A 27,497-nucleotide genomic window follows, 5' to 3' on the forward strand; every position below is an offset into this window, starting at 1 on the left:
TAAAAGCATAAATAATTTATTTATAGTTTCAAAAAAATCAAGAAATATCTTACAAGAGAGTCATTTACATGGTTATAGCAAATGTTTCAACGATTTTTTTGCATAAATCGTATGGATCAATGTCCCCATGGAAACCCTTCAGGTTAATCTTGTGTTGCAGATTCCTTATCTGTATCGGTTTATGCTCTTTCAAGACGAACTTGGACAGAAGAGCATCCACAATTCTAAAAGGAATACAAAAATATATGAACATTTTTGTAAAACATCTGATGAAAAAAACTAATTAGATGGTAATTTTTTGAACCCTCTGATTGCGTCATTTTAAAAAATCACTATTTAGATGCGATGTTTGCAAATAAGTTCCAATATTTTCCAAACAAACCGATACTATATTGTTACACGATTATAATATGATATAATAAAACTTTGTAGTCGTAAAAATATGCACACTAAACTGCGAAAAACGCGGGATACAGTAGAAAATGGATTGTAGAACTGTAAAAGATCCCTGTAGAACTGAGAAATTTTAGTAAAGTTTACGAGCAACCTCCAGGCAGCGATCGAAAGTTTCTTCCTTCGTGTTTTGTATGTCTTGTGAAATTAAGTGTGTAATATTGTCCTTGTAACACAACCGTATATAATAATTGTTATACTAAATGAACTATTTAGAGAACTCCATCAAACGATAAAAAATTAACCTGAAAGTGAAGAAATTTGCCAACACATTTAACTAAGAAAATTAATTATAAAAAATGCCTCCAGAGGGTATTTTATGATAAATGGTAATACATATTCAAATTTTAGCAAGCATTCTGCTTGCGCACAATGAATCTGTCATTAGTTTTATGTCTTTTTAAGACGTTCGCTTTCACAATTCATGCCTGTGATTGGAACCATTATTTAATAAGAGGATTGCTTCTTTGCAATTTTTGAATTCTAGTAGTTGGGCCGCGGTGTCCTGGAGGGAAGGTCTCGTTTTCGAAGCCGGAGGATTTCAGGCTCGAGACCCGATTCCACCGAAGAACCGCAGTGTAAGCGGGCCTGGTGAAAGCCAAATTCGTTGGGGCCAAACATGCTACCACTGGTGTGGTGGAGACGCTTGGAGAAGGGGTGCCAGCTCAGGTGTCATACCTGTCATCTGAGTGCGGTTCAAAATGACGAGATCCGTCTCAAAATAGCCCTAGAGTTACTTTAAAAACGGGACGTTAATGTAACTAAACTTAAGTTTGCAAAATAATCATGCTGAATTCATGTGATTTTTGTCATCGGGATTGTTTGAAAGAATAGGTTAGCTCTGCCAATTCAAAAACATTGCAGGAGCTCAAGGTGAATATTTTTCGCTACGCTTGCAATATTTCTAGAAAATAGCTGCCACATGACTGTTAAATATACTTTTGTGAGTTTTCAGAATTCTTGAAAATAATGGTTGACATACTGAATTTTATAATACAATATAATTTTTTTTCTGTAATAATCCATAATATGCCTTTTGGAAGATGGCCATTTTTTATAATTAGCTTTTTTTGGTAAACGCATCTGACATTACTTCATTAAGAAGTTTGGCAAATTTTATGACTTTGAAATGAATGGCTACATATCTATACTGTTCTGTGTAGATTAAATGTAACTATGCACATCTTAGTACTATACAATCCTGAGTATCCGGTTTAAGAATATCCGATTTCCAAACTATCCGGCCTAGTTTTCTTTATCATAATTAAATGAGGAAGGCAAGACATTGCAATGGCAAACATTGCCAAGGCATTGGAAGCGGGCGTCTGCTACGATCCTCCGACGTGCCATGTGCACAATACGAGTGGTGACAGGAAAAGAACAGCGTTCTGCTCGTTGTTCATCTTTTCTTCACTGTGTAATGGACCTCAATTGTTGCCGCTGTTCCTAATTATAACTGCACAGTACGTATAAGATTCGTAAATTGTTCGTGGGGTATGCTTAATGTTTTTTTTTAAGTATACAACCGTGAAATGTATAGATTTCATGTTAAAATGTGAACAGTATATATCCTTTAATTGACTTTTCTCTAATAAATTCTTGTAATGCAGTATATAAGCGTATATAAACTACCAGTACAGAGCCTTCTGTTTTAACTCGATGCATTACCGGCATCTGCTTCTATGATTCAATGGGCCCCGGCCGTGTTCACATTCTACGTGGCTTGAGATGATTGCAGGGCTTAGTACTCAATAAGAAGTGAGAAAATTCATATTGTAACAGTGAGCTTTGGTATAAGAACTTTGTCTTCTGGTATTGGTGGGCAAAGAAACGAGTTCATAGAACACCGACCAATCCGGGTTTTTTTTTATTTGGCCAGTCCTTCCTTCACATTAGACCGGATAATCGGGAGTGTACTGTATATATATATATAATGAAATGTATATCAGGATACTTTTATTCTCATGAAATAGTGAAGTAACTCTATTTTGATGCAATCGGTGGAATTTTTAGTGAATCACTCCAATTATTTGTTTGTATTTACTATGTCATTTTAAATAATATTCTGTGAAGTTAAAAAGGATTTTTGCTTCACCGTAATATTTTCTCCGAAGACATGTCCTCCATTTCCAACACGAGATTTGAGTAGGCGGGTTCTTTCTCGAAGTTGACTGCCACTCCGAAATCCTCGGCCACTCGCAGAAGCAAGAATCGGCTTATCCACACGTCGTCACTGATATCCACAGGAGACGAGGGACCATCCACAGTGTAGCACCACTAGAAACGAAAAGGCAATCCATTTTTCTTTTCAATAAACCGATTTAAATAACACATTTTCAGACTTAAATTCTAAATTTTGGGAAAAATCTTACCTCATATCTATAATACAGTTTTAATGCTAGTTAATAAGCATTATAATTAAAACGAATGCAATTTTTTCCCTGATGCCTTTATCTGTAGCTTTAAATCCATTTGCGGTGTGTAGTAGTAATAAGGAAATTGAAAGTTATGTGAACCTCTAGTTCGAAATACCTCAACATGATATTGTCGTAGGCTTGATTCGCCTTTGTATCCTTTTTAAAAGTTTACTTTTAGCTGTTTAACTTCTCAGAGCTTTCAAATGCACAACCATGCAAAGAATGGTGAGATCCTGAAGTTAAATATTTTTATAAATTCATCGTTCTTCTTCCTTAAGTTTATTCCATGGAGTGCTTACTTTGTTAAAGCAATAACAACCACGCATCGGAATTATACCGCCATATATAAGCACCCGGGATAATTGAATAACCCGCATGGCGGCTGTGTAGGTCGGAATGATGGGTGACTCATGAGGATATCACTGACCATGATACAACTCTTCTTGCGAGAGGTACATTTGTTCATTGGAATGGGAGTAACTCAATTATACAACCTATAATCCTACGAGAGAAGTGACAACTAATCAGTTAACTGTAAGATTCTATTTCCATATTTAGGGTATCTTCCAGTGGGAGGGGGCAGCTTTATTCGTTAAAGTCCTAAGGTTTACTTGTTAACTGTATCCTAAACCCATCCTGAAAAGATCGGTTTAGGATACAGTTACAATTTTTTAAAAAGAAGCAAAGGATTTTTTATAAACAGCAGACAAATCTATTTCCTTATAAAGAATTTTCTAATAACCATAATCTAAGCAGAGTAATCTTTTTATATGAAGGAACTCTGAGCTTGTATTAAGATCAGAATAAGAATATACATTCCTATTACGGTTTTTGAAGTAGGTAAGTCATTTCTCTTGCCTAAAGTAAGAGAAAATCGGTAGTTTCAGCATTACGAGGTACCTCAGCTCCATGAGTCTTAAGAAACTAAGAAAGTTAATTAAAGCAGTTATAATATATACGCACAAAAAAATTAAAATCGTCATAACGTGTGTGCATATAAACAAAATAACTAAAAGAATGAGAAGTATTGCTGCAAGATATAATAGAAATTATTTTTAAAAATTCACTGAAATTAAAAAAAAAACTTTAGAAAATAAATCTGACATCATTAGAAAATTATTTTTGTTTTTAAAATTTTAAACTGGTATAAAAAGGGCTTTCGTGCATTAGCCTGCTTTAAACTGAATCAGAAAAAAAGCCTTCACATTTTGATAATTTTTAAAAATTAAAAATGTAGTTAAAATTTTGAAAACATTTTTGATATCGACATCGACTACCCAAGAAGGAACTATTACTCAAATGTGTCATTCTAGGCCTAACGGTTCATCAGAGTACTCGAAACGATATTTGCATCCTGCATATCGCAATGTAGAGATAGCTGTATTCTAAAACATGTAGCATTAAAACGATGCAGAGATTTGAATTTGAATTATCAGTCATTATTTTGAATCATCCACATCTCCAAATTCCGATGCTAAATTTGTGTTTTCAGGAAGTTTTTCACAATTATCTGAGTCTGATAGTCCTATTGATATAATTACTTAAGAAAGCTTCTTTTCTGGAAGTGTTTTCACAATTATCCGAGTCTCATGGTTCTATTGATATAATTACTTAAGAAAGTTACATCTCAACGAGCCCTTCGAGATGCTCTATCTTCACAGAAAATTTTGTACGGACGCGCTTCTCATTCCTGGTGAAACATTAAAGTAACCAGCGGGAGGAGTGCTCTCCCTGAAACTTTCCAATAAAGTTCTTATCCCCCCCCCCCTGCTCTGATCAAAATTCTGGACCCTGAGTAATGGAAATGGCAAATGATAGTTACGAAATAGAGATCTTCGGCGTTATTCTAACAGTTTTATTGATTGTACCGCAAGAATAGGTATTTCCGACATCTTCTTGCCAACTGATTGGCACTAAAATCTGACAAAAAATTGCAGTTGTAGATAAAAGATAATATACAAAATTTCACTGATTTAAGTCATTGCATTTATGAGTTGTCGCATTTACATGCAGGCGTCTGCACAGACAGACAAACGGTAAATTGTTCGATGGATTTGGTACAAAATTTGATAGGTATCTATACTTGAGATATTTATTTATCTAGTTCTTTGCATTTTGTAATAGATTTCTCTTGCACTCGAACAGCTAGACAGACAGACTTTCGTAAATGGATTTCGTTCAAAACGGGATATGAACCCAAAATTCGATCGCAATTCTAAAATGTCAGTCGTCTACCTCAAAGCGTTTTTAGTTGTCGTGTTTACAGATCGCCAGACATAGTGCCAAAAATGTGTTTTTTCCAATTCATTGAAGTCTAAGAGGTGAAGATTCGTTAAAAACTCAATTCCGAATTTTTGACGATATTACAATATTACCTCTACACTTTGCATACGAGAAAATAAAAAAAGAGGTTCTGAGTGTTTAAGGTGCCATTCACATACAATCAAACCGGCAACATGATTTTACTATATTTAAAGGATAAAAGCCATTTTTGTCCTTCGCCAACGAGCATAAAAATACAAAGAACCTAAATGTGAACATACCAACTGAAAAAGAAATACATATCCAATTTAAATTAAGTACTTTTTAGAAACGGTACCATTATTTCAAAACTTACTTGCCCGAGTCTATTGATGGGCTCTAAGCTTGCCATGTTTACTCCAGCGTATAGGCAAGCCTTGTAGTGAGATTCGGCTATGATTCTGCCGCAAGCGAATCCAGATTCTGTAATGACAAAAAGTAAGAAAATTCCCAAAACAAAAATATGACTAAATTCTGTAATTCCATTTAACTAAAAATTTCTTACTATCAATTGTAAACAACATAATAAATTTATTTATCTGTATTACTAAAATGAATTATTTCTTATTCACTTATATTCAACGTGAAAAATGTACTGGAAAAAAAACTTCAAAATTTCACGGTTATCCGATTTTTTCATCGATTTTCAAAAACTTTCACTTCACAACTACATGCTTTTATAACGTTATGTTATTATATAACATAAAAATCATGTCCCCAGTACAAATGCTTGCTCAGCTATATTTCGGTAAAATCCCATTCTCGAAATAATATAAGCTCTGAATTCAATCCCACGGGAACTTTAGAATCAGCTTGAGAAGATGTTACTGTGGTTCCTTGTCAATTATAAAACGAAAAAAAAAACATTTAAGTATTTCTAAACATGGACGTAACAGTAATGAAAACGAAACTGTGATTTAAAGAAACACAAGCGCACGGAAGCGAACGCATAAATTATGATTACCTTTTTCAATAATTATTCATTAGATAAGCTCGCGAGTTTAGTTCATTAAAAAAATCACTTAATATGTTTATTAATGCAATTGTATAACACAACAATTTATGTAAAGTCTATTTTAATTTTTTAAGATAAACCATTAAAAATTAAGATAGATTAAACAACCCATGTCAGGGCATTTTATCTTATTAAGATAGTACAGTTAGACTCCGATTGAACGAATTCATCGAGACAGAAAATTTTATTCGTTAAATCGGGGGTTATTAATAATATCGGGTGTCTTAAACAAAAAAATGAACATTTTCTGCTTTTACCTTATAGAATATCCCTAATAAGCAAATACCAAAAATATCCATCATTAGAAATGGCGGACTTCTTATTCAGCAGCTAAAATTACAACGAATTATTACGCACTTTTTGATTTGAAATTGACAATTTCCGTAATTCCTGGCTTAAAAAAAAAAAAAAAAAAAAAAAAAAAAAAAAAAAAAAAAATCCTTTTCGCTTATATGGAGAGGAGAAAATATTGCTTATTTACATCCTGCTGCATTAGATAATTTTTCACAGCTTCCAAATCATGTTTAATAATTGTAGTAAATAATCAATGTAGAGACTTCAAGATTTCAAATATTTCTGCTAAGGAATTTTGTGGAATTAGCATGAAATATTAAGCTCTTTTCTGAATGAAGAATGCTTTTGTTTCCGACAATCTGCCAGGTTACACAATATTTCAAAAATTAAATGTTATGCAAAATCGAGAGTCACTCCTTTGCGTTGAGCGATAAGAAAGGGAATTCCGGTCTTATCCGCTTGAAAATAACGTGACATACTCATTTGCAAGGACTTAACTCACAACTCATCTGCTTCGAACAAAGACGGATTCTGCAGTCATTTGAAAAGCAATCTAATTTTTTTTTTAATTCAAGCTAATAATTTTTTTTCTGGCTGTTGAAATAATTCATTAATTCGGGGTTTGTTATTCGTTAAGTAAGGGTTTTTGCCTTCACCTTAATATGGGGAGAAAAAAAAAAAAACGTTAGTTTATTGAAAGATTAAAATTTTTCCTTTTCTAACAGTAAGGATTGACAGAATTCAGCTAACAAACCTTACTTTTATAGAGATAACTGTCACAGAACATTTCAGTAACAAATATAAAGAAATACCTTAATGAATGAAATCAGCGGGGATGCTATCCGTCCCCCTGATTTATTTATTTTTGTGTATGTTGATGTTCACGATGAAACGATTTTCACTTTTGGATGGTTATCTTTAGAATTAGTGAACAGATTTTAATAAAACTAAGTATGTACAAAGCCCTTATATAATTCACAACGGAATATCACAACAATTATAGTCCAAAACAGGATTACGTGTGTAAGGGTCATCAGTGCAGGGAAGTGCCAAATTTTGTAAGATGTAAAAGTCTTTGTAGAGGGTGTGGCCTCCATCTACAGATATATAGCTAACGTAAATTCATATTCGAAATTAGCAGTTCATAAGTCCCTGTGGCAGGCGCTCATGTGATCGCAGTCGTCTTCTCAATAGCGTCCTATTACACATGCTTTATAGGGTTAAGGAAAACTTGACTGCTGAATCTAAGCATTGAGAATATCCTCACTTTAGAAAAACTCTTGAACCAAGCATTTCTCATGTCGCCGAACAATACTGTTCATATAAAAAAAAGTTAGGCTTCCCTGCTCCTCTGAAAAGACGAACAAAGGGTTCCAAGGTTTCATTCCTTTATATATTCCTTAACATATTCTATATTCTGTCGCATTTCCAGAGCCTCTCTAAGACATACAAGTCTTTATATCTATCCCCAAGATCCCTTATTAAAACATTAAAATCATCAAATTGGTGGGAAGATTATGAGTTCCTTGTTCTCACTAAATAAATGAATGTATGTAATGAAACACGTAAATCAAAGGTGAGACTGACTGGATGATGATTATTCTACTGACTCATCAGTCAGTAGAATAATCATCCATTTTCCCCTGATTCAAAACTATTGTCTTTTCACCATATTAAATGAGCTCTCTTGTGCGCAGAAGTGAATGAGACGATCTGTGATGCTGTTAGATGAAGGAGGTAAATTCATTTAGTTCTTGTTGGGAATTGCAGTTCTTGATTATGTTAATTAGTTCTTCGACATATGTCTGGATCAGACAACAATAAGAACAATAATTACTAGCCACATCTTAAATAGGTTTAAAACCCTTCATGAAAACCATAACAAATTCCAGAAACATTTTCAGTTTCATGTCGAAGAACTAATTAACATAATCAAGAACTGCAATTCCCAACAAGAACTAAATGAATTTATCTCCCTTCTTCAAGCAACAATAATTCAAGCCTGCAAAAAAGCATTCAAAATAAAGAAACAACCATTGACTGAATACCCAACTTCGTGGAGAGATAAATTAGAAATAGAAAAGAAAAGAATTAAGGCATTGAGACAAAAGCGCCCAAAGGTGAAGTTCGAAAGAAAGATCAGAAAAATATTTTCAGTGAAAGACAGAAGCCAAAAAATATATGAAGAAAGCCAACGGAGCCAAAAGCGTTGGTTGGAAAGATCTTTGCACTGAAGCTGCAAATCCATATGGGAAACATTTTAAAGCTGCTTTGGGGAAAACACTTCATCCATTTCAATTAACAGTCTTGAACAATATCAATCCAGAAGGAGGACACCAGAAAATAGCTAGATATATTAGAACAAATTTTTCTATTCCCAAATTCAAATCCATCTTTAATACATGAAATCACCATCACTGCTAATGATTGCCCTTTCACTGAAAAAGAAATAGCACAGGTCATTGATAATCTCCCTCATGGAAAAGCACCAGGATATGACGGTATTGATAATCTAATTCTAAAAGTAATAAACAAAAATTTCCCGATCCTCTTCAAAGAATATTTTAATAAATGTCTTTCACTAGAAAAATTCCCGGATCCATTTAAAATAAGCAATATCATCCTATTTCAAAAAAACTGGAAGAAACTCTAAACTAGCCACATCGTACAGACCAATAGCTCTCTTGCCTACTATAGGAAAAGTTCTAGAAAAATTACTCACACGGCGTCTTATTTATTTTCTAGAATAAAATAACATCATCAACAGTAACCAGTTTGGATTCCGTGAAGGAAAATCCATAGATGCTGCTCTTAAAAAGCTTATAGAAAAAAATTTATGATGGAAAAAGACAATATTCTGGTTCTTTCAATGGACATCAAAGGGGCATTTGATAATATCCAACACTATTCAATAAAATATCTAGATAAACTCCAATATCCCCAAAATTTAAGAAACATCTTTGAAAACTTGCTACATGCCAGAAAAATAAACCTCAACACACAAGAAGGCTGGGCCATAAGAGAACAGAAGCAAAGTTGCCCTCAAGGATGGTGCAGTGGTCCAGCTCTGTGGAACTTGGTGGCGAACGATCTGCTTAATAGAATCTGGCCTGACCATACAACTATCCAAGCATTCGCCGATGATTTTGTTCTGGTCATTAAAAGCAAAAAAAAAAAAAAAAATCTAAGACAAAATACCCAAGAATCAATAGCACAAATTATATCCTGGGCTGACATTAACAATCTAGAAGTGACCATGGGGAAATACAACTTTATTCTGTTTAGTAAATGGGTAGCAGGACCCAGAATCTATTGGTAGGGAGAAAGAATAAAGCAGACACACGCCATTAAATACCTAGGTGTCCATATTGATGATAAATTGAATTGGAATACCCACCTCAAGCATTTAGCATTGAAAGCACAACAACAACAATTCAATTTTTTCAAAATAGCTGGCAAATCCTGGGGAATAGCACTTCGACACAGAAAAATTTTGTACAGGACATTCATTGAAAGGATGCTTCCACACGGAGCAGGGGTTTGGTGCCTCCATCCAGCGGTTATATTAGCAAGAAAGCTCTCTTCCATCCAAAGTGGCTTTCTGTTAGCAATTACGGGAGCATACAAGACCACGTTTACTATAGCACTTCAGGTTATCCTTGCTGTGCCACCACTTCATATACAGCTTCAGATAATGGCAAGAATGACTGAACTGTACAGACTCCATGGAATTGTACATGATATGTCACATATCAATCCATAAGTGTATGAACACAGAGCTACGGGCTGAACGTCACATCCTTCCATACATCTCCAAGCACATTAAATTTTGTTGAAAGACGGTGGGTCTCAGAATTTAGAACTCGGGATCTATACAGATGGATCAAAATCCTCAGCAGGATCTGGGGCTGCATTTTGTGTCATGCAGGATGCAGTGACTATACACCAGTGGTCAACCAGCCTATTGGAAGACAACACTGTCTTCCAAGCTGAATTACTAGCACTCAATAGAGCAGTCAAATACGCAACCTCTTTTCCTACATCTGATCTAATCACTATTTACATCGACAATAAAGCAAGTATACAAGCCTCAAGTTCTCTAAAATCCAATAGCTAATTAGCAAGAGAAACATTCACGCATCTTCTTGTGAATCCTCACAATAAAATCTCATGGATCAAGGCACATGTAGGCTATGAAGGGAATGAAGCGGCAGACAAACTAGCCAAAACAGCGGTTAATGCTAATCAAAATCGGAATGTAATGAAACTTCCAAGATGTCATCTGAAGAACATCCTCCAAACCGATATGATGACATGATGGCAAATGGAATGGGAAGAAGGCGAAACAGGCCGCTCCACATTCAACATAATACCGATTCTCTCTACGCGGCCAACTGGAACAGAGCGAATGTCCTTTTCTTCACTGGACTGGTCCATTCCCGACATACCTACACAGATTCTATCTGGCCAACTCTTCTTGCTGTAACTGTGGGGGGATAGGATCCCCAATTCATTGTGCCACCGAATGCCTACTGACTCTCTCATGGCAAACAAGAAAGCCAGAAACAAGTCTCGAGGAAGAATGGTAGAGGAGAGTTGCATCGAATACCCTTTCACGCGGCAAGATCCACTCCATAGTAAACCATATTCATAAATACCAAGATCTCTTCAAGACTACACAATAGCTGAGACCAAAATGCCACTTGTCAAAATCAGCCCAAATTATAACTTCAAAAGTCCCTCAAAAGTGTAGTTCTCATGAAGGAAATCAAAACCACAGGACTCAGACGGACGCTACAAATTTCTGACTCTTCAGTGATTATTTATATGCTTATACATGTCATACTGATGTTCTCAATATAATTTATCAATTTTTTTTTCTGTTAGTAATTTCATTTCCCTGTAAGATTAACTCAAAGTCACCATTTGTTTAAGTTTTCTTGTCCACTCCATCCAGTTATTACTTCACCAAAAAATTAAATACAGTCGTGTAGGATTCTCTCTGGAGAACCCTGGATGGTCTGTCGTCTCTTTCTTTATATCAACAATTTTCTTTCTTTTTTTTCCTTTCATCTTGTGCTCATCCAACTGGTCAGATAACTTAGTGTTACAGGCAGTGGGGGGCACTGGATAGCGTTATGTTATGTTAGATGAAGGAATCAAATTTTGTTGCTCTATGTCCGTCTTTTCGCGTGCAGTTGACCTTGATTCCATTTCTGTGGATAATAACTTTCGTCTACATAGTTTTCTCTTGTTAATGAATTTTTAGAAAGTGAATATATTTGGATTATTAATTATATTTCCGGATTTTAAGCCCATAAATAAATCTAGAACATTTTTTTCGCTTCACTCACTTTTCGCTTCACCGAACCATCCAGAATCTGAAACCATCCAGAATCTGATTTGTATACGAATTCTTGTTGTGAAAGTTGTTTAACAATAAAAGGGCTAAAAATAATGAGTATAAGCTATATTAAATTATTTTTTCAGTCTGGTTACATTTGTTGGAAACTTTCCTGAAGCGTTGACCTTTTACGTACGATCATGGGCATGAACCATAACTGTCGTGTTTTTTTCTCTATTACATTTACTTATGTCATACCTAATCCTTTCAATATATCCAGTACTTTTGGAGACAGTAAAAGAGAAAATTCTTTTAATTGGGCATCGACGTATTTAAACAATAAGAAACTTTTAGCATCGTAATCTAGTGCTAGAAGTTTTTAACATCGTATTATTATATAAAGTATGCATTTGGATCACTTTCTGCTGACTGATGGTATCCAAATTTTGATACAGACCTACAATTTAAGTGCAAATTTTACACATCAAATTTCATTTATTTTCTTTTTAGTATTACTCAATTATCATATTCTAAGCAGACAGACAGACAGACTGCTATTGCAATTTTTACTTAGTCTAACATTTATGTCGGATTAGTAGTATCCATAAAACAATGCTATCCTAAATTGAGTTAAAATATTTTAACATTTCGTTCGGAAGCAGCAATTGAGCTATTCCGGGACGGATCATGTAGTTCTGTCCACTGGCCAAATGACGGGAGCGACCCCTTGAAGGTACCTAAAGTTCTTAATTCTAGTTTTTTTGCGGTTTGAGTTCTCATCATATACACAGAAATAAACAAAGAGACAAAATAAAAAAGTATTTCATCCCATCTAACAACATGATAAATTGTTTGTCAAAAATAATTAACCACATCTATTGTTTATTTTTTCTCACTTGAGTCCGGATCGTATGCGGGGTCCATGTATGACAGAGGTTTGCCGTCTTCTTTCCTCAGAAAAGTGTAGGATTGATAAAAAGTGAATGATGCTGCTGTTTCTAGCTGGGAATTGACGACTTTCAACAGGCGATAGCGGTTGTTGGCAACTGAAAGTATGAGAAAAATTATGAATAAACAAATGCCATACATCATTTAAACGATATAATTCTTATTTTACTTTAATGCATATGACTGACAGTTATTAATAACTAGTGACAATGATTAAAAAACTATCACGATTCGGAAAATAGAATTTGAGACCTAATTCCACTTGAAGATCCACCGGGTGAGGGTTTGGTTCTTATATACAAGGTGTCAAATTTAAAACACCCCTACTCTGAGTTCTCTATACAGCGAACTATTCGGTGTAAATGGCTCCAAAATTGCTGAACATACTATTCAAGGCATGGGGAAAGGATCACGCTTAAAAAATAATTTCAGAAATACCGATAGATGGCTCTGTACAACGAAACAATATGCCGAAGAGTCCAAAGACTCATTTGTAACACATTTTATTCGAACATATCAAACATTCAATCACAACGACCTTTTCGTTGCAAAGGAAGCGGCTCAATGTGGTTTCTTTCTTTTAGATATAAAATTTGCATTCTGTAGACAGCTTGTTCTACTGCGGATCGTAATTGTCCATTGAGATGCTTCTCACATGCAGAGGGATACTGTTTTTAAAATCTGCCGAGTTTACCAGGCGTCCTCGATACACAAGATTTTTTTAAGTACCCCCAAAGCCAAAAATCACAGGGATTTAGATGCGTAGAACGAGATGGTTAGGTTGGGAAAGCATGACTCTATCAGTAGTAAAATGTTGCCGAAGAAACTTCTATATACAGTGTCCAATGTGTGGAGGCGCTTCATCTTGCATAAGAGTAATAGAATCAAGACATTGAAGCATAATTTGCGAGCATACTCTTGGTCCTTTGCGTAAATTCTCAAGTGGACGAAATTCTCGAAGTGAAGCTGCAGTATTTCCTTTGTTTTCATAAAACAATTTCCCGAGTATAGCGCAAAACCATCGCTGATAAGAATGACATTTTCCAATTTTTATCCTTTTTATGCCTAGAATAACAGCAGCAAAACCAAAGGCTTTTGCAATATTTGCGCTTACAGCGCGAAATTGCAGTTACAATGACAGCTTCAGTTCCTGTACTTTTTTATCTTCCTTTTTTCATATCAGAAATAGAATTAGAAAGAAAAAATTCCATACCGTATATTTTTGGGGGATTTTGTGTGTCTTTTCAGCTTATTTTCTGTTGTACAGCGTCAACTGTCTGTGTTTCTGAAACTAATTTGTTTTTCTCATTATCCGTTTCCTTGAATAGTATGTTCAAAAATTTTGGAATCTTTACATTGAGCAGTTCGCTGTACAGAGAGATCAGAGATGGGCTGTTTTAATTTTGACCACTTTGTATACCAAACCACTTTCGATCAAATGCTATCACATTTGTGTTCTCGCCATTGAAAATTGTTCTAAACTCTTACGAGTTTAAACATTTGTACTCGGATGTGTCCTCTGAAGCACCATTCAAGATAATCATTTTGACGTTTTATTTATTTATCTATTAATATCCATTGTTAAAAATACTTAAAATACGACAAGAAGATGTGGAATGATTTTTTGTGGGAAATTCAACTCAATTATATATACATTACATTCCCGAGTGTCCGGCGTAATGTGGCGGAAGGGCAGAGCGGATAACAAAAAAAAGTCGGATAGATCGGAGTTCTATGAACTCATTTCTTTACCCACCAATACCAGAAGACAAAGTTTTTAGATCAAAATTCACTATTATAACACTATTTATTCACAACATTTTGATTTCTAAGCCTTCCATTTGTCACAATGTGAACGCAGCCGCAGCCCGGCGAATCATAAAGCAGCTGCCGGTAACGTGTCGAGTTAAAATAGAAGGCTCTGTACCTGTAGTTTATATATGTTTATATACTGCAATGCACGTTTCAAGAATTTGTTAGAGAAATAGTAAGTTAAAGGATATGAACTGTTCGCATTTTAAGATAAATTCTGTAATGCCCAATTTAAACGTAGGAAATATAAACAAAATACTAACGTAAATTGTAGGCCTAATTCTAAGAAAATTGTCTCAAACTGATTTTATTTTTCATTGATAAATGATTAAACAGATACGTACAGGTAACTTTAAGAGTCAAAACTATAGTTTTTTTTATATTTTGGAAAAGTCCTTAATAGATGACTTAATAGACACCTTGAATTCTTAATTTAATTGCGATAAAGGAAAACTAGGTGAGATAATACAGTAGCCGGATAGTCGTGAGCCGGATATTAGGGAGGATACTATCATTTTTTTTCGGAGCAATAAACAAGTCCTTATTTTTTGGGAATTACTTTTCTGAGTGCAAAGAATCGAACACTGTGCTGCTTGAAAGGAATCCAATAACTATCGAGCCGGGCAACATGAATATTTCGTAAATAAGCGGAATAAAGAATGAGACACGAAGAAAGGTCGAGGAATTTTTTTCCATAAATACAAAACTGACGAAAAGCATTTTAGTTTCACTTCAGCATTGTTAAATATTTTTTTAGATTCTGTTAATATTTTAATCCTTTGCGCTTTTATACCGAACTCCTCTCATGATATTATTGCTATTAGTTACTTCCCGGTTAAGTTCTTAAAAATAACATGCGTAATAATTGCTGTGTTATCTATACATGTAATATCTTGAATACCATTGCCAACTTGAATGCCATGCAATATCTATAGAAAATACTCACATGTGGGTAATCCCTCTCTAGAATACGTTTCACAGAAAACCAGAGTGTTGGGCTCTCGCCTGAAGGGGTCTTTGTAGAGTTTGACGGGTTTCGCGTAGTAATCGGCGACATTCCCGACGTCGAAATCCGTCGCCGAGCCACAAAACTCCAGTAGAGGAAACTCTGCAAGGGAGAAGGAGAGATGCAACATATTTTTTTTTCAGTAGGTGTTCGTTTATATCGATTTATAGTTAATTTATACTTCTTTTCTTGTTTATTCAAACGCATTTACACTCTAAGCTTTCTGAAATGATTGTTTCAGGTATGAATTCAGCAATAAATTAAAAGTTGGGTCACCTGTTTAGTAGTTCAGAGACTCCCCAGAATCTTGTGGCGCAGCTACTTGAGCCACTGGTTGCTCTAGTCTCAGAGCGACAAAATTTTTAATATTTTGAATATTCCTGACATTCAAAAACAATGACTCATTTAGTTGGGTATAGGTATTGCAATACCGGTATACCGGGATACCGAATACCGGTGTTTTGAGCCATTTGTACAATTTTGTAATACCGGTATTCACAAGTTAAAATAACGTTTTTTCGGTATTTACTAGACATTTTTAAAATTGTCTCCACTATATGTTGGCGATCCAACATAGCAAAATAGTATACGTTTTTATTTTTATGTCTCCCTAACGGGCGAAATTAATTAACTAATTAATGGCCAAATTAATTGCTTAAATTTAAATTGGTGAGACATGGATTATCCCTGAAAGAAGATATTGTATCCATAATGACTGATGGAGCAACAGTTATTAAAAAAGTTGGAAAGTTGATTGGTGCAAATCAGCAATTGTTCTATGCTCATGGAATTCAATTAGGAGTAATAGATGTATTATATAAAAAAATAAAGAACAGAAGAATCCAAATACTGTGAATATAGAAACTTCGGATTCCAACTTTGAAGAGAGTAAGAGTGAGAGTGGTATTAACAATGAAAATAATGACAATGTAATTGTTGAAGAAGATATTGCTAATGAGGATGAAATATTAACCCATCAAGAATTGCTTCCTATAATTTACAAAGTTCGAAAAATTGTTAAGATATTTAAACGTTCCCCTATAAAAAAGGACATATTACAAAAATATATACTAACTGAAAATAAAACAGAATATATGTTAATATCAGATTCTAAAACACGTTGGAATAGTTTACTCCTAATGATGAAACGATTTTTGAAACTGAGAAGTCCAATCCAAAAAGCAATAATCGACTTAAACCTGTAAATTAATTTTTCAGATAATGAATTTGACTTAATATCCAGAACTATATAGCTCTACTTCCAATAAAACTGACTATTGAGGCATTACGTCGGAGAGATTCTAATTTATAAACAGCTAATGTAACAATAAATTTCATGTTGCAGTCACTGAAAGAACGGCACACATTACTATCTGAAGAATTATATATTACAGTGAAAAATCGCACAGAAGAAAGGCATACCAAAATAGAAAATGTCTTACGGTATTTACATAATTATAATGATTTTAAAAATGAAAATGAAAAGGAAGAAAAGAAAATAACCAACTCAAATCTGATTAAGTTTAGAGTAAATTTTCTTAAAATTTTTTACCCACAACGCTATCCACATTCAGAAGAATTCGGTTCAATTATCGAAGATTATGATGTCACTACTGTCGATAGTGAAAAGGAATTGTCTCTTGAACAAAAATTAGAAATAGTGATAAATAAAAAAAAATTCAACGAACCAAAATACAATATAGAAATCAGCTATATCCAAAACCCTCCGACAAAGAATCGATTTATTTGAAGATGAGGAATTTAGAGGTAAATACTTGGAAAAAGTATATCGCACATTGCTAACAGTACCACCAAATAGCGTAGATGCCGAAAGAGCTTTTTTGACAGCTGGTAAGTTTTTGCACAAAATTACTTTTCAGGCTTAATGACAGTACAATTGATGCAATATGCTTTTTAAGATCACATTTCAAAAATTTGTAATAGTACCACAGACTGAATAGTGATATTTACACTTTTTTGTAATTTAAATAAATAAGATGTTATAAGATAAATACCGGTATCCCGGTATTAACATCTAAAAAGTACCGAATACCGGTATCCCGGTATTAACATCTAAAAAATACCGAATACCGGTATTGAAATTTTGGTCCGGTATTGCAATCCCTAGTTGGGTATTACTTATTGATATTCAAGCTTTGACATTTTTTAATAAAAACTACTGACCATCAGGATGCTGTGGCTTTTGAGGCCAAGTCTGGTCCTTGGCTCTGAAATTCCTCAGAGATCCATCCACGTACACGTGCATGCACTGTACTTTATTCGCTGGCTGTTCCAGTTTCAGGAAGTTCTGAGTCAGCAACTTGTGGTCCATCTGGGGGTCCATTTTGGAAATCTACGAAATAAAGAGACAAAGATGGAAGAATGAGGTACAATTAGACACCCGAACAGACCATTAAACAAAAAAATGATCTGAAATGAATAACGATTAGAAAAAAATTGAGACGTCTTCTTTAATGAAGTCGTGCAATTCCATATTTTAATTGTTTAATGCGGATAGAAAAAATGTTTTTTATTTGTTTCGATTTTGAAAAAAGTCTTTTCTACATTATCCCTATTTTTATTTGGAAATATACAATTCACATTAAAAATTTCAAAATCGTATAACTAGGATTTAATTTAAAAAGCAAATGTGTTAAAGAATTCTTCCCAATTTTTATAGCATATATAATAAAAATCTCACGAATACGAAAAAAAACAAAAAAAAAAAAAAAACGATGAGTCAATTTGGAGAAATAGTAATAAAAAAAGTATTGGTGCTAACACATTTATAATTCTTCATTTCATACCGCTGCTTTTGCAATTTTTTGATAGTTTTACTTTTTGGAGGGTTTGTAAACTTATTTCTACGTTGATACTTTTAGTATGGCAATCTATAAATTATGCAATGCGGAAATGGCACATTAGAAAGAAATTAATGTATACATTTGCTATAAAACAGACACAACCGAACCTTATGCCACTCCTCCTATTCCCATTCGAGAATTTTACTTTATACGACAAATAGATATTTTTTTTCTTAAAATGCATGACATATAATTATAAAAAATGACCGATTCTACTAATGTAATTTTATAGTGAATTGCGCAAAGGAAGAAAAACTCTGAAACTAGTAAAGATTTGTCTACACGTAATCAAAAAAATTTGAGCTACATTTAGTAAATAAAGATCCTTTTATCGAAAGTAACATTAAGTATAAATTCAATAATAAGAAATTCAATAGAGTTGTGCACAAAATTCTTAAAATTATCTCATGTAAAGTAGGAAATATAAATAAAACTTTTTCAACCAAAAGTACAAAATGGAAGCCCTCCCCCCCCAAAAAAAAGTTGCAAAATCCCGTAAGATCATTTTTTAGATTATCTTAACGAAATATAACGCCTTCGTTGAAAGGATGATGCGGAAAGTTTTAATATAAATTAATGCCATGCGTAATATAAATTAATGCTTTATCCATTATGGCCTAAATGATTAAATCTTGATAATCTTGTTGCAGGATAAACCCTTCATTACCCCCAAGCTGAACACAAATGTGGGCCAATTTTATCTGAATGTTTTCCTGGTGGCGACCTATTCCCATTTTCTCAAAAATTAAACTGCCTTAATCTCCTAGCTACCTTATTATGTATAACACATTATTTCAAAATTTAATTTTGAAATTACTTGGAGGGGGGTGGGATAAGTGTTTCTTAACAGCCTTTCTAGGCCAAAAGTTCGACTGCACCTGTGAATCATTAGCAATTTTAGCACAGTTACTTTGAATTCAACGTCTAACACATTTTTCGAACTCAATAGTTATGAATATTCTAAGTGAATTAAAAGTTCATTGAACTTTCACATTAGAGATTCAATGTGACTTTTTATGGACTGTTTCTTATTCAAGGGATTATTATTTGTCTTAGATTTTTACCATGGATATTTTTTCTGCTTACCTAGACTATTATTCGAATTTTTTATTTTTTTAAAATGGAAAATCCTTTAATAAATAAAGTTATTGCCTCCTTTTATCAGTTTTTTGTAAACAGAGCATCTTTCTTTTGAAAAATTATTTTTGGCTCCTTTTTTTTTTTTTTTAAATGAGTATTTGATACTTTGCTTTTTTTTATTCTTGTTATTTTTTCTATTTTCAAACATAAATGTATGTTCTTTTCTGAAATGTAATGTTTTTCCAATTTTTATCAAAATTTATGTGATAATTTATTTTTTCTTCTTTACTTTTTACTTTCTTCTATACGAAGAAAGAAAAGAAAAAAGTAACGTAATTGCCAAAAAAAAAAAAAAAAAAAATTGAACTGGAGTTTTTGACGCATCTCCACATTTTAGATTTCCCTGAGTTTGAAAAACACATTTTTGGAATCATATCAACCCGTCTGTTTGTGACAAACATAACTGAAAAACACTGAGTTAAATAAATGAAATTCGGCATACGGTTTTTAAAACAAATTTGTAGATTTCATCCTATTTTGAGCAAACTCCGTTAAGAGGAATATTGTTCGGCTGTTCGAATATGAATTAACACGGCAAATGCAAAACGCAGAGAGCTATATAGATGCAATTCAGTATACAGATTTGGCATCTACTGTGTAGACACCTGTCAAATGTCAAGCCAGACTGAATAAGAAGCTGAGCGGCTAATTTCAGAAGCACGTAAACGCCGCAATTCCAAAACGTAAAAACTTAAATATATCGAAGTTGGTATGTGATTTTTGTGACTACAGATGTAGCTCTGTGCCAAGTTGTAGCTTCAGTCAGTTGGGAAAAATGCGTCTAAAACACAAATTCAGTTTTCGGATACTACCAACCGTCTTTCAGGGGTTAATCGCTAAAATACACGGAAAAAATCACTCTATAGATTCAATAAAAATGGCTAATTCACGCCATATATTGATAACTGTTCTATATCAGTGCCTTGCAAGACGTTCTCTAGAATAGTACCTTTATTAGAGGGCATGCGAGAAAGTTTGGGAGAAACTATTAGTTCTCATTTATAATGTTTCGTAAAAGAGAGAGATATGCTCTCCCCGTGTTGCGTAAAATTCATTCTCTTCTTCATTCATTCTGATACATTCTGATACATTCTTTCTCTTTCAAAACTATATATTTAATGCTGATTTTATTTTAACACTTTTCATACGGGCTCAATTTTTCAGGTTTTTGAATGTGTAGCTGGCAAATCAAGTTTTTTCGCATTCTAGCCAATTTGATAAAATGTGAATAAATGAAGCATAAATAAATAAACAAATAAAATAAAACACAAATTCCTTCAAAGCCACTGAATATGAGTTCTCTGCTGTCTACCACGCGCCCGAGATGACACTTTCCCGTTTTCAATGTTTGCTCGTTTTCGAACTGTGATCACAATGACCCACATGTAATATGCTAGTCACTATGCAAACAATTTTTAAACAATGCATATTACGGCGAACTGGAATAAGAAAATATTTTATTGAGGGTGACTTTGAGACAATGAATTTCAACATCACGCTTATAAAAATAATTGAAGTAAAAATTTAAATAGATATTTATTTTTGAAACAAAATGTAAAAGTTATAAGCATTTTTTAACGCTTTCTAAATGCTAAAACGTAAAATTTACCATACTGAGTTTTAGTCATCCAAACTATAAAAAAAGAGTGTGAATGTGTGCACACTCGAAATTATTACTGTATTATAATATTATTATCAGCTGCTTTTCCTTGAATAAAATTGTAAACCTTGGATAAGGCCTTGAATACGAATCTGAGAATCAAGGTTTTACCGCACATAAAAAGCTGTAGGCTTCCCAATATGTAAAGAAAACAGATACTTGTGTATAAACCGATGCTACTGGAGAGCAATATTTACGGTAGAACCTATTAGCGAGGAGTCTTTGACGATTTGATCTTGCTGAGATGCGCATAATATTAATACACAAATACCAGGAGATTTTTTATAAATTTTTGATGCCTTCCTTTCAACAGAATGAAATCAAAATTTGATTTAGAATTTCAATTGTAGTCACAAGATCATATACCAAATTTCATTTATTTAAGTCACTGAATTTTTGAATTATCGCGTTTATTAGTTTCTGAAAGTATAAATTGATAAATGGTCAACTCTTTGAGAGATTTTGTACAAAATTTGATAAAGAACTATACTTTAAATATTAAAACTGTGAACCAAATTTTATTTCCCTAATTTGTTGAAATTTTGAATTACCAAGTTTATCAAAATTATAAATAGCATTCAAAATTATAAATAAAGAAATGATCAACTGCTTTGATATGATAAATCTGCATACTGAATTTTATATATTTAGCTTTTTACATATTGTAGCTATCATGTTTGTTTGCACACGGACAGTCAGCACACGGACATATAAACTTCTGAAAGAATTTCATTCAAAATTCGACATGATGTTAAGTTTATATGCCAAACTTCATCCGGCTAGCTGAAAGTGTATTTGAGTTGTTTTACTCGTAGACAAACATAGGAACAGTCAATTATAAATCCAAAAAATGTCTTTTTCCAACTCAGATAGACTTAAATCGCGATGATTCGCCCAAATCTTGAATTTGAATCTTTTGCAGTTACTATAGTTTCTCTTTGTACTTCTTCATATGCGAAGAAATACTTATAAAAATACTATTTATTCTGCAAGTAATTTTTAAAGCCTTTGAAGAAAAAAACATCCTAAGAATAAAGTTTTAAAATTTAAACAACTACTTATTTTTAATTGAAATATGTATAATGACATGGCCATAATACATCAATTAAAATCCCAAAATTAGATCACCCTAAAATTATCCTTCCCCCCAAAAAATTCTGGAAATCTTTGGGCGATCAAAAATTATGAGAACCTCAGTCATTTGTTTTCTGTTCGATCATTCTGCCCTGATGTGGACACGCAGTGGTGTTAAAGATGTTTCCAAATTCGTTTTGCTAAACAAAAGCTGTTAGTTTCTTCTTGATCATAAATCTGCGATTCATGGACATTAGATCAAGGAGATCATTCATTAGATCAAGGAGAATTAGAACAGCCATCGCCAATGTCATTTGTTCAGTAAAATTGTTTTGATAAAAGATGTTTATTTATTAAATATAGATGTAATATGCCATCATTCTGGTATTTGTAACTAGGTTTGTACAATATAGATTCATAGAAAGTAGGAATATAAAAGAAACCTTCATATCCAGGTTCATTTGTATGAATTGTTTGTTTGTACAATTCGAAAATACAAATTAGGAAATAACAGTTCAGTACAAAGCTCAAAAAAAGAAGCAAAATGCTAGTAAGAGCGAAATTCGCTATCAAGGTCAGAGAATGGTAATGAATGAAATAATTCTGGTTTCTTTTTATATTTGTCCTGGAAGTAATTCTAATCTTCTGAAAACCTTGATGAATTGCAGAAAAGTAAAAGAACAGGGAAATGCGTAACATATATAGTAATAACCATCATTTCTCTGAAGGACCAAAACCAAGGACAATCAAAACAAGAAAATAAATGTCAAAGTCAAGATCATTAATTGAAACTGAAATCAAATAATTAAACATTTCTACAGCTGTTTTACAAAGTACGCTTATTTCCAAATGAAAAGTTTTTGGGGAAACTTTTGATGATGTGTAGTACAATATATTTTGAAGTATTTGATTTTTACGTTCTCATTTGTGAATATACAAAGAAATATATAAAAAAAAATCGTCCAAAAAATTCTTGTATCTAAAAAAGTAATCTACAAAAAATTCTCAGTCGAACTTTTGACTAATCTACTAGTTTCAGGTGCCAGCGAGACAGAAAAACACATTTTGGAACGATGCCTATTCGTCTGTGGACTCAAAAACGCTTTGAGCTACACGCAGGAAATTTGGTGAATGATCTTCAAAAAAAGGCTGAAGATTTTTATTCAGTTTTGAAGGAAATATCTGTCCTGTTGTTTAGAAATAAGTTAATATGATAACTTAAAGAATGAAGAGAGCTAGATCCATAAAATTTTGTATACAGATTTAGCATCTGAAGTATAGATATCTAACAAAAATGAAGCAAAATTTCTGCCCGTCTCACAAGCATGTAAATGTAATCATTCAAAAACGAAATGATTTAAGTGCATGACTTTTGTGATTCCAATTGCGGTTCTGTATTCAATTTTGGATGAATGGCGTCCAAAATATTCATTCGATGTTTCGATTCTTGTTTAGTATCCACATTCAAGCTATTAATCGCCAAAGCTATTAGGCTCTTTCGTAACTACTGTTTGCCAAAAGCGATCGATTAATGTTACAAAAGCACATTTTTAAGAATACATGCGAGAAATGTTTGGGAAGACCATTTTGGTTTTGATTTTTCGGAAAAAGACACTTATTAGTTTGATTTTTTAGAGAAGAAGCATTTTGATAATAAATCGGAGAAATGTTTCGTTGTCAGTATATTATCCAGCTTCATAAAGAGAAGATTTATAATGAATGATGGTAATTTCCACTTCTCCATTTGGTATTTCCTTCTGCATTCAGCATTTTGAAAACAGTTTACTTCAAAATTGTCAAGACACTCACTCTTAAGGTATGCAGAGCAAGGCCAGAAATAAGCCCTTTCAACAATGGAAGATGGGGGTAGCAAATGCACCGGGCACCGTTTGTAGTGATCACTTTGGATCCAAGCCAGAGCGATCAATACATCCGAATCTCCAACCATTAACTAATATCTTTATGACTGAAATGTTAACTTTAGAAAAAAAATAGTTAAATTATTTCCCAACTTCAGACCCTTTTTACACAATTTAGTGCATTGTAATAAATAAAAAAAAATGTAATAAATTACGATTTTGGTGAAAAAAATTTGTTTCAACTATCCGCCTGTCAGCTTTGCACGAAACCCGAGTTTGTTCGGGCCGGCTATGTTTCGCGCTAAGGGCATCACCCGTCAAGAAGCTGAAAAAGGAATAACATTTAACGACTTTGAGCATTCCAAGTTTTACTTGATGCCAATGTAGATGTACATGTTACAGTGAAAACCCAAAATCAGTCAAAACGCGAATTAACTTGGTAAAACAAGTTTTAACTAACTGCACTAGGAAGAACTCAAATTCACTAGGGAAAATGCATTTTAACTAACAAAGCTAGGGAGAACCCGTCTTTTTCGTGTTTTCATGCGGTTATTAATTATATTAACTTAAAATTCTATAAGTATTTATACAATAGACTACAACTAATCCGAGTGCAAATTTGATACAAAAGTTTATGATATTCAGTGACTTTCAGATCTGAATTCGATGTATTGTCGCAAATTTTCTTCACTCAAGACCGAGTATCGAATCAGGAAATTTCGCTGAGAACAGCAGCAGAACAAGGAGCTTTAGGAACTGGACAAGAATTCCTCAGCTGTTCTTGCAAAAAAAGATCGTTCTTCAAAGAGATGTCACTGTATGAAAAATAGCTCCCTTTTCAATTCTAAGTGTCATAGTAGTTTGCCATGTCGGAATTAGTAATTTGCAATAACGGTATTGTATTAAATAATATGCAAATAAAATATTCTTCCTTCATTGATGGATTCTTTCCTCCAACACTATTTTACTAATTTTAATTTAATACAATAATTTTGGATAGATATTGTGGCGAATTGGAATGAGCGAGAATAGAACCTGGGACTTTGTGGTTCGCAGCCCATTAACATGATAACAATACAAAAGCAATTTCTCGGGTAGCGTAGCTGTTAACTGGCTTATAAGCTTTTCACCATAGACTCTCCATCCAGTGAGTCGGAGATGAGACGAACGATATGGATGTTGAGTGGTGATGTATTAGCTGTTGATTCTAATGCGCCTGTACCCATTTGAGTAGCGCCAAGCTTTATGACGAGCTTGTGTGGATGAGTGGTTGCTGATGCTGTTGCTGCGTCAAGTGAGTCTGTCGACTTTGGTTGCGTATAGATGGCGCCACAACAGCTGTACGAAGGTTGACGGTTCATCATCCGAGGTCACCAATGTGGCGCATTGGGATGAGCGAGAATAGAACCTGAAATCTTGTGATTCGCAGTTCAGGAACATGACCACGATAAAAAAGCAATTGCTCGGGTAGCGTAGCTGTTAACTGGGTTATAAGCTTTTCACCACAATATAAATAATATTGTCCAACAGATCGGTCAAAACACGAATAAAACGGGTTCTGCCTAGCGCTGTCAATTAGAAGGTGTTTTACCTAGTTAATTCGGGTTTTGACTGATTTCGGGTTTTCACTATAACATATACACTCTAATGCAGTTAAAAGAACTGCAAACATGCAGCGTCCTCGAAGTTATCCCTTTCACTTTATTTCTTTCAATTAACCTCTTAGATGTGCCAAGTTAGATGCCTTACTTGCCAAGAAATCCACCAAACACTACAGTGCATCTCATTTGCAAAGTTATTATGCATGACCATCGTCTGCGGGATTTAGCTCCTCATGATATATGGATGAGGTTAAAACGAATAGAACCATGACAGTTTAATATGGAGAGCTCATCGTTTATTACTTAGTCAAATGAAACCAATTCATGAACATGACAAGCATAAAAGGTGCCGAGCCATTTTTTAAAAATTATTATGTATCTTCTAAGAAAAAAGATAACACGATGCCATAGCACGGCATAAAAAAAATGTCTAATTACTTTGTGGTGCAACGAAAAAGCAGAAAAACATTTTATTATTGAACTTAGAAGTTGTGTAACAACTCAACTCTACCTTCTTTATTGGCTTGTATTCAAAAGATTTGAAATACGCATTAGCGCTACATCTGTTAATCTACGATTATTATATTTAAACGTTTTAAATGTAAATTAAATGTAAATATTAAATGTTTATGTCGTCTTACTTTGAATTGAATTGCTTTAACAAGAACACACCAAATGTATGACAGCACGACTTCTTCAATTTCGCTTTAGTCATACCATAACTTGTTCGATAATACACTCAGTTACATTTGTCACATTATAATAATATCAAGCAACTTGATTGTATTAATAAGGTCAAACAAATTACACTGTTTTCTCTTAAATATTTGTGTATATTTCATTAATCTACTTAAAAAGGGGAAACGATTGAAAGCAAGCTAAGCAAAGTAAAGACTCATTTTACTTTGATGATAACGACAAATACTTATTTACTATTACTAACACTGGTATTTACACAACAATTGACTTTGAAAGTAACTATGATATATGAGAAGATCTTGTTACTTAAACAGATTTTAGAAATAAATCAAACAATTTATAAAATTAATGTATTTTAGATTCACATTCATCTGGAATTTAAAAATCTTTGTTTATAAAAACAACTTTAGAAAATTTTTTGATATTATATTAATTCTTTAACAACTCGCAAAAATGATTCAGAAAACAGCTACACATCGAACGATTTTTATGCTGCAAAATTCCATCTAAATAATCTTTAAATTTAATAATGCTAAAATGATTTATGGATTTATAAAAATTTTAAGTTCAAATGTAGGAGCAGTAGCGAAATAAATTCTTAAATCGCCTAATTGAATTCCATATTGTAATATGAGTGCTGTGTCATTTGCATATGTATATGAAAATGACACAGCATACAAATATATTTATTATTTAGCCGTATATATGCAACTTTTTTTCCGCTATTATTTTTAAGTAATGCAAAAGAAAAACATTCATAAACTGAGCAAAAAGTTATTTCAGTTTTCTCGTTATATGTAATACTAATCTAATTTTAAAATCCAGGCATTGCTGAGTACTTACAGAGCTCTTTGTTTTTCTCCCGTCTTCGAACTTACTCCGAATTCCACTCTCGAATGTTTTTGTACTTTGGCTTCAACAGATAACGACAATAAAGTAGCCTCCTCTACAGATAAGCCACAAAAAAAAATGAAGGAATTGAAGATAAAACACTATCATTAAATGAAAGT

General features: G+C 33.4%; 1 protein-coding gene across 1 annotated transcript; it reads right to left on the bottom strand.

Annotated features, from left to right (window-relative positions):
* Nucleotides 1-27,485, bottom strand: LOC129984297 (glutamine synthetase 2 cytoplasmic-like). The gene is made up of 7 exons (XM_056094156.1): nucleotides 27,331-27,485; nucleotides 17,775-17,943; nucleotides 15,531-15,692; nucleotides 12,721-12,870; nucleotides 5,488-5,594; nucleotides 2,549-2,730; nucleotides 1-224 (listed from the first exon to the last, which is right to left on the bottom strand). Exons 2-7 carry the CDS (start codon nucleotides 17,932-17,934, stop codon nucleotides 65-67), a joined length of 921 nt encoding a protein of 306 aa, XP_055950131.1. The 5' UTR covers nucleotides 17,935-17,943; nucleotides 27,331-27,485; the 3' UTR covers nucleotides 1-64.
* Nucleotides 27,486-27,497: the final 12 nt, after the last annotated feature.

This window comes from Argiope bruennichi, chromosome 9, assembly GCF_947563725.1.
Source record: "Argiope bruennichi chromosome 9, qqArgBrue1.1, whole genome shotgun sequence".
Taxonomy (NCBI): Eukaryota; Metazoa; Arthropoda; class Arachnida; order Araneae; family Araneidae; genus Argiope; species Argiope bruennichi.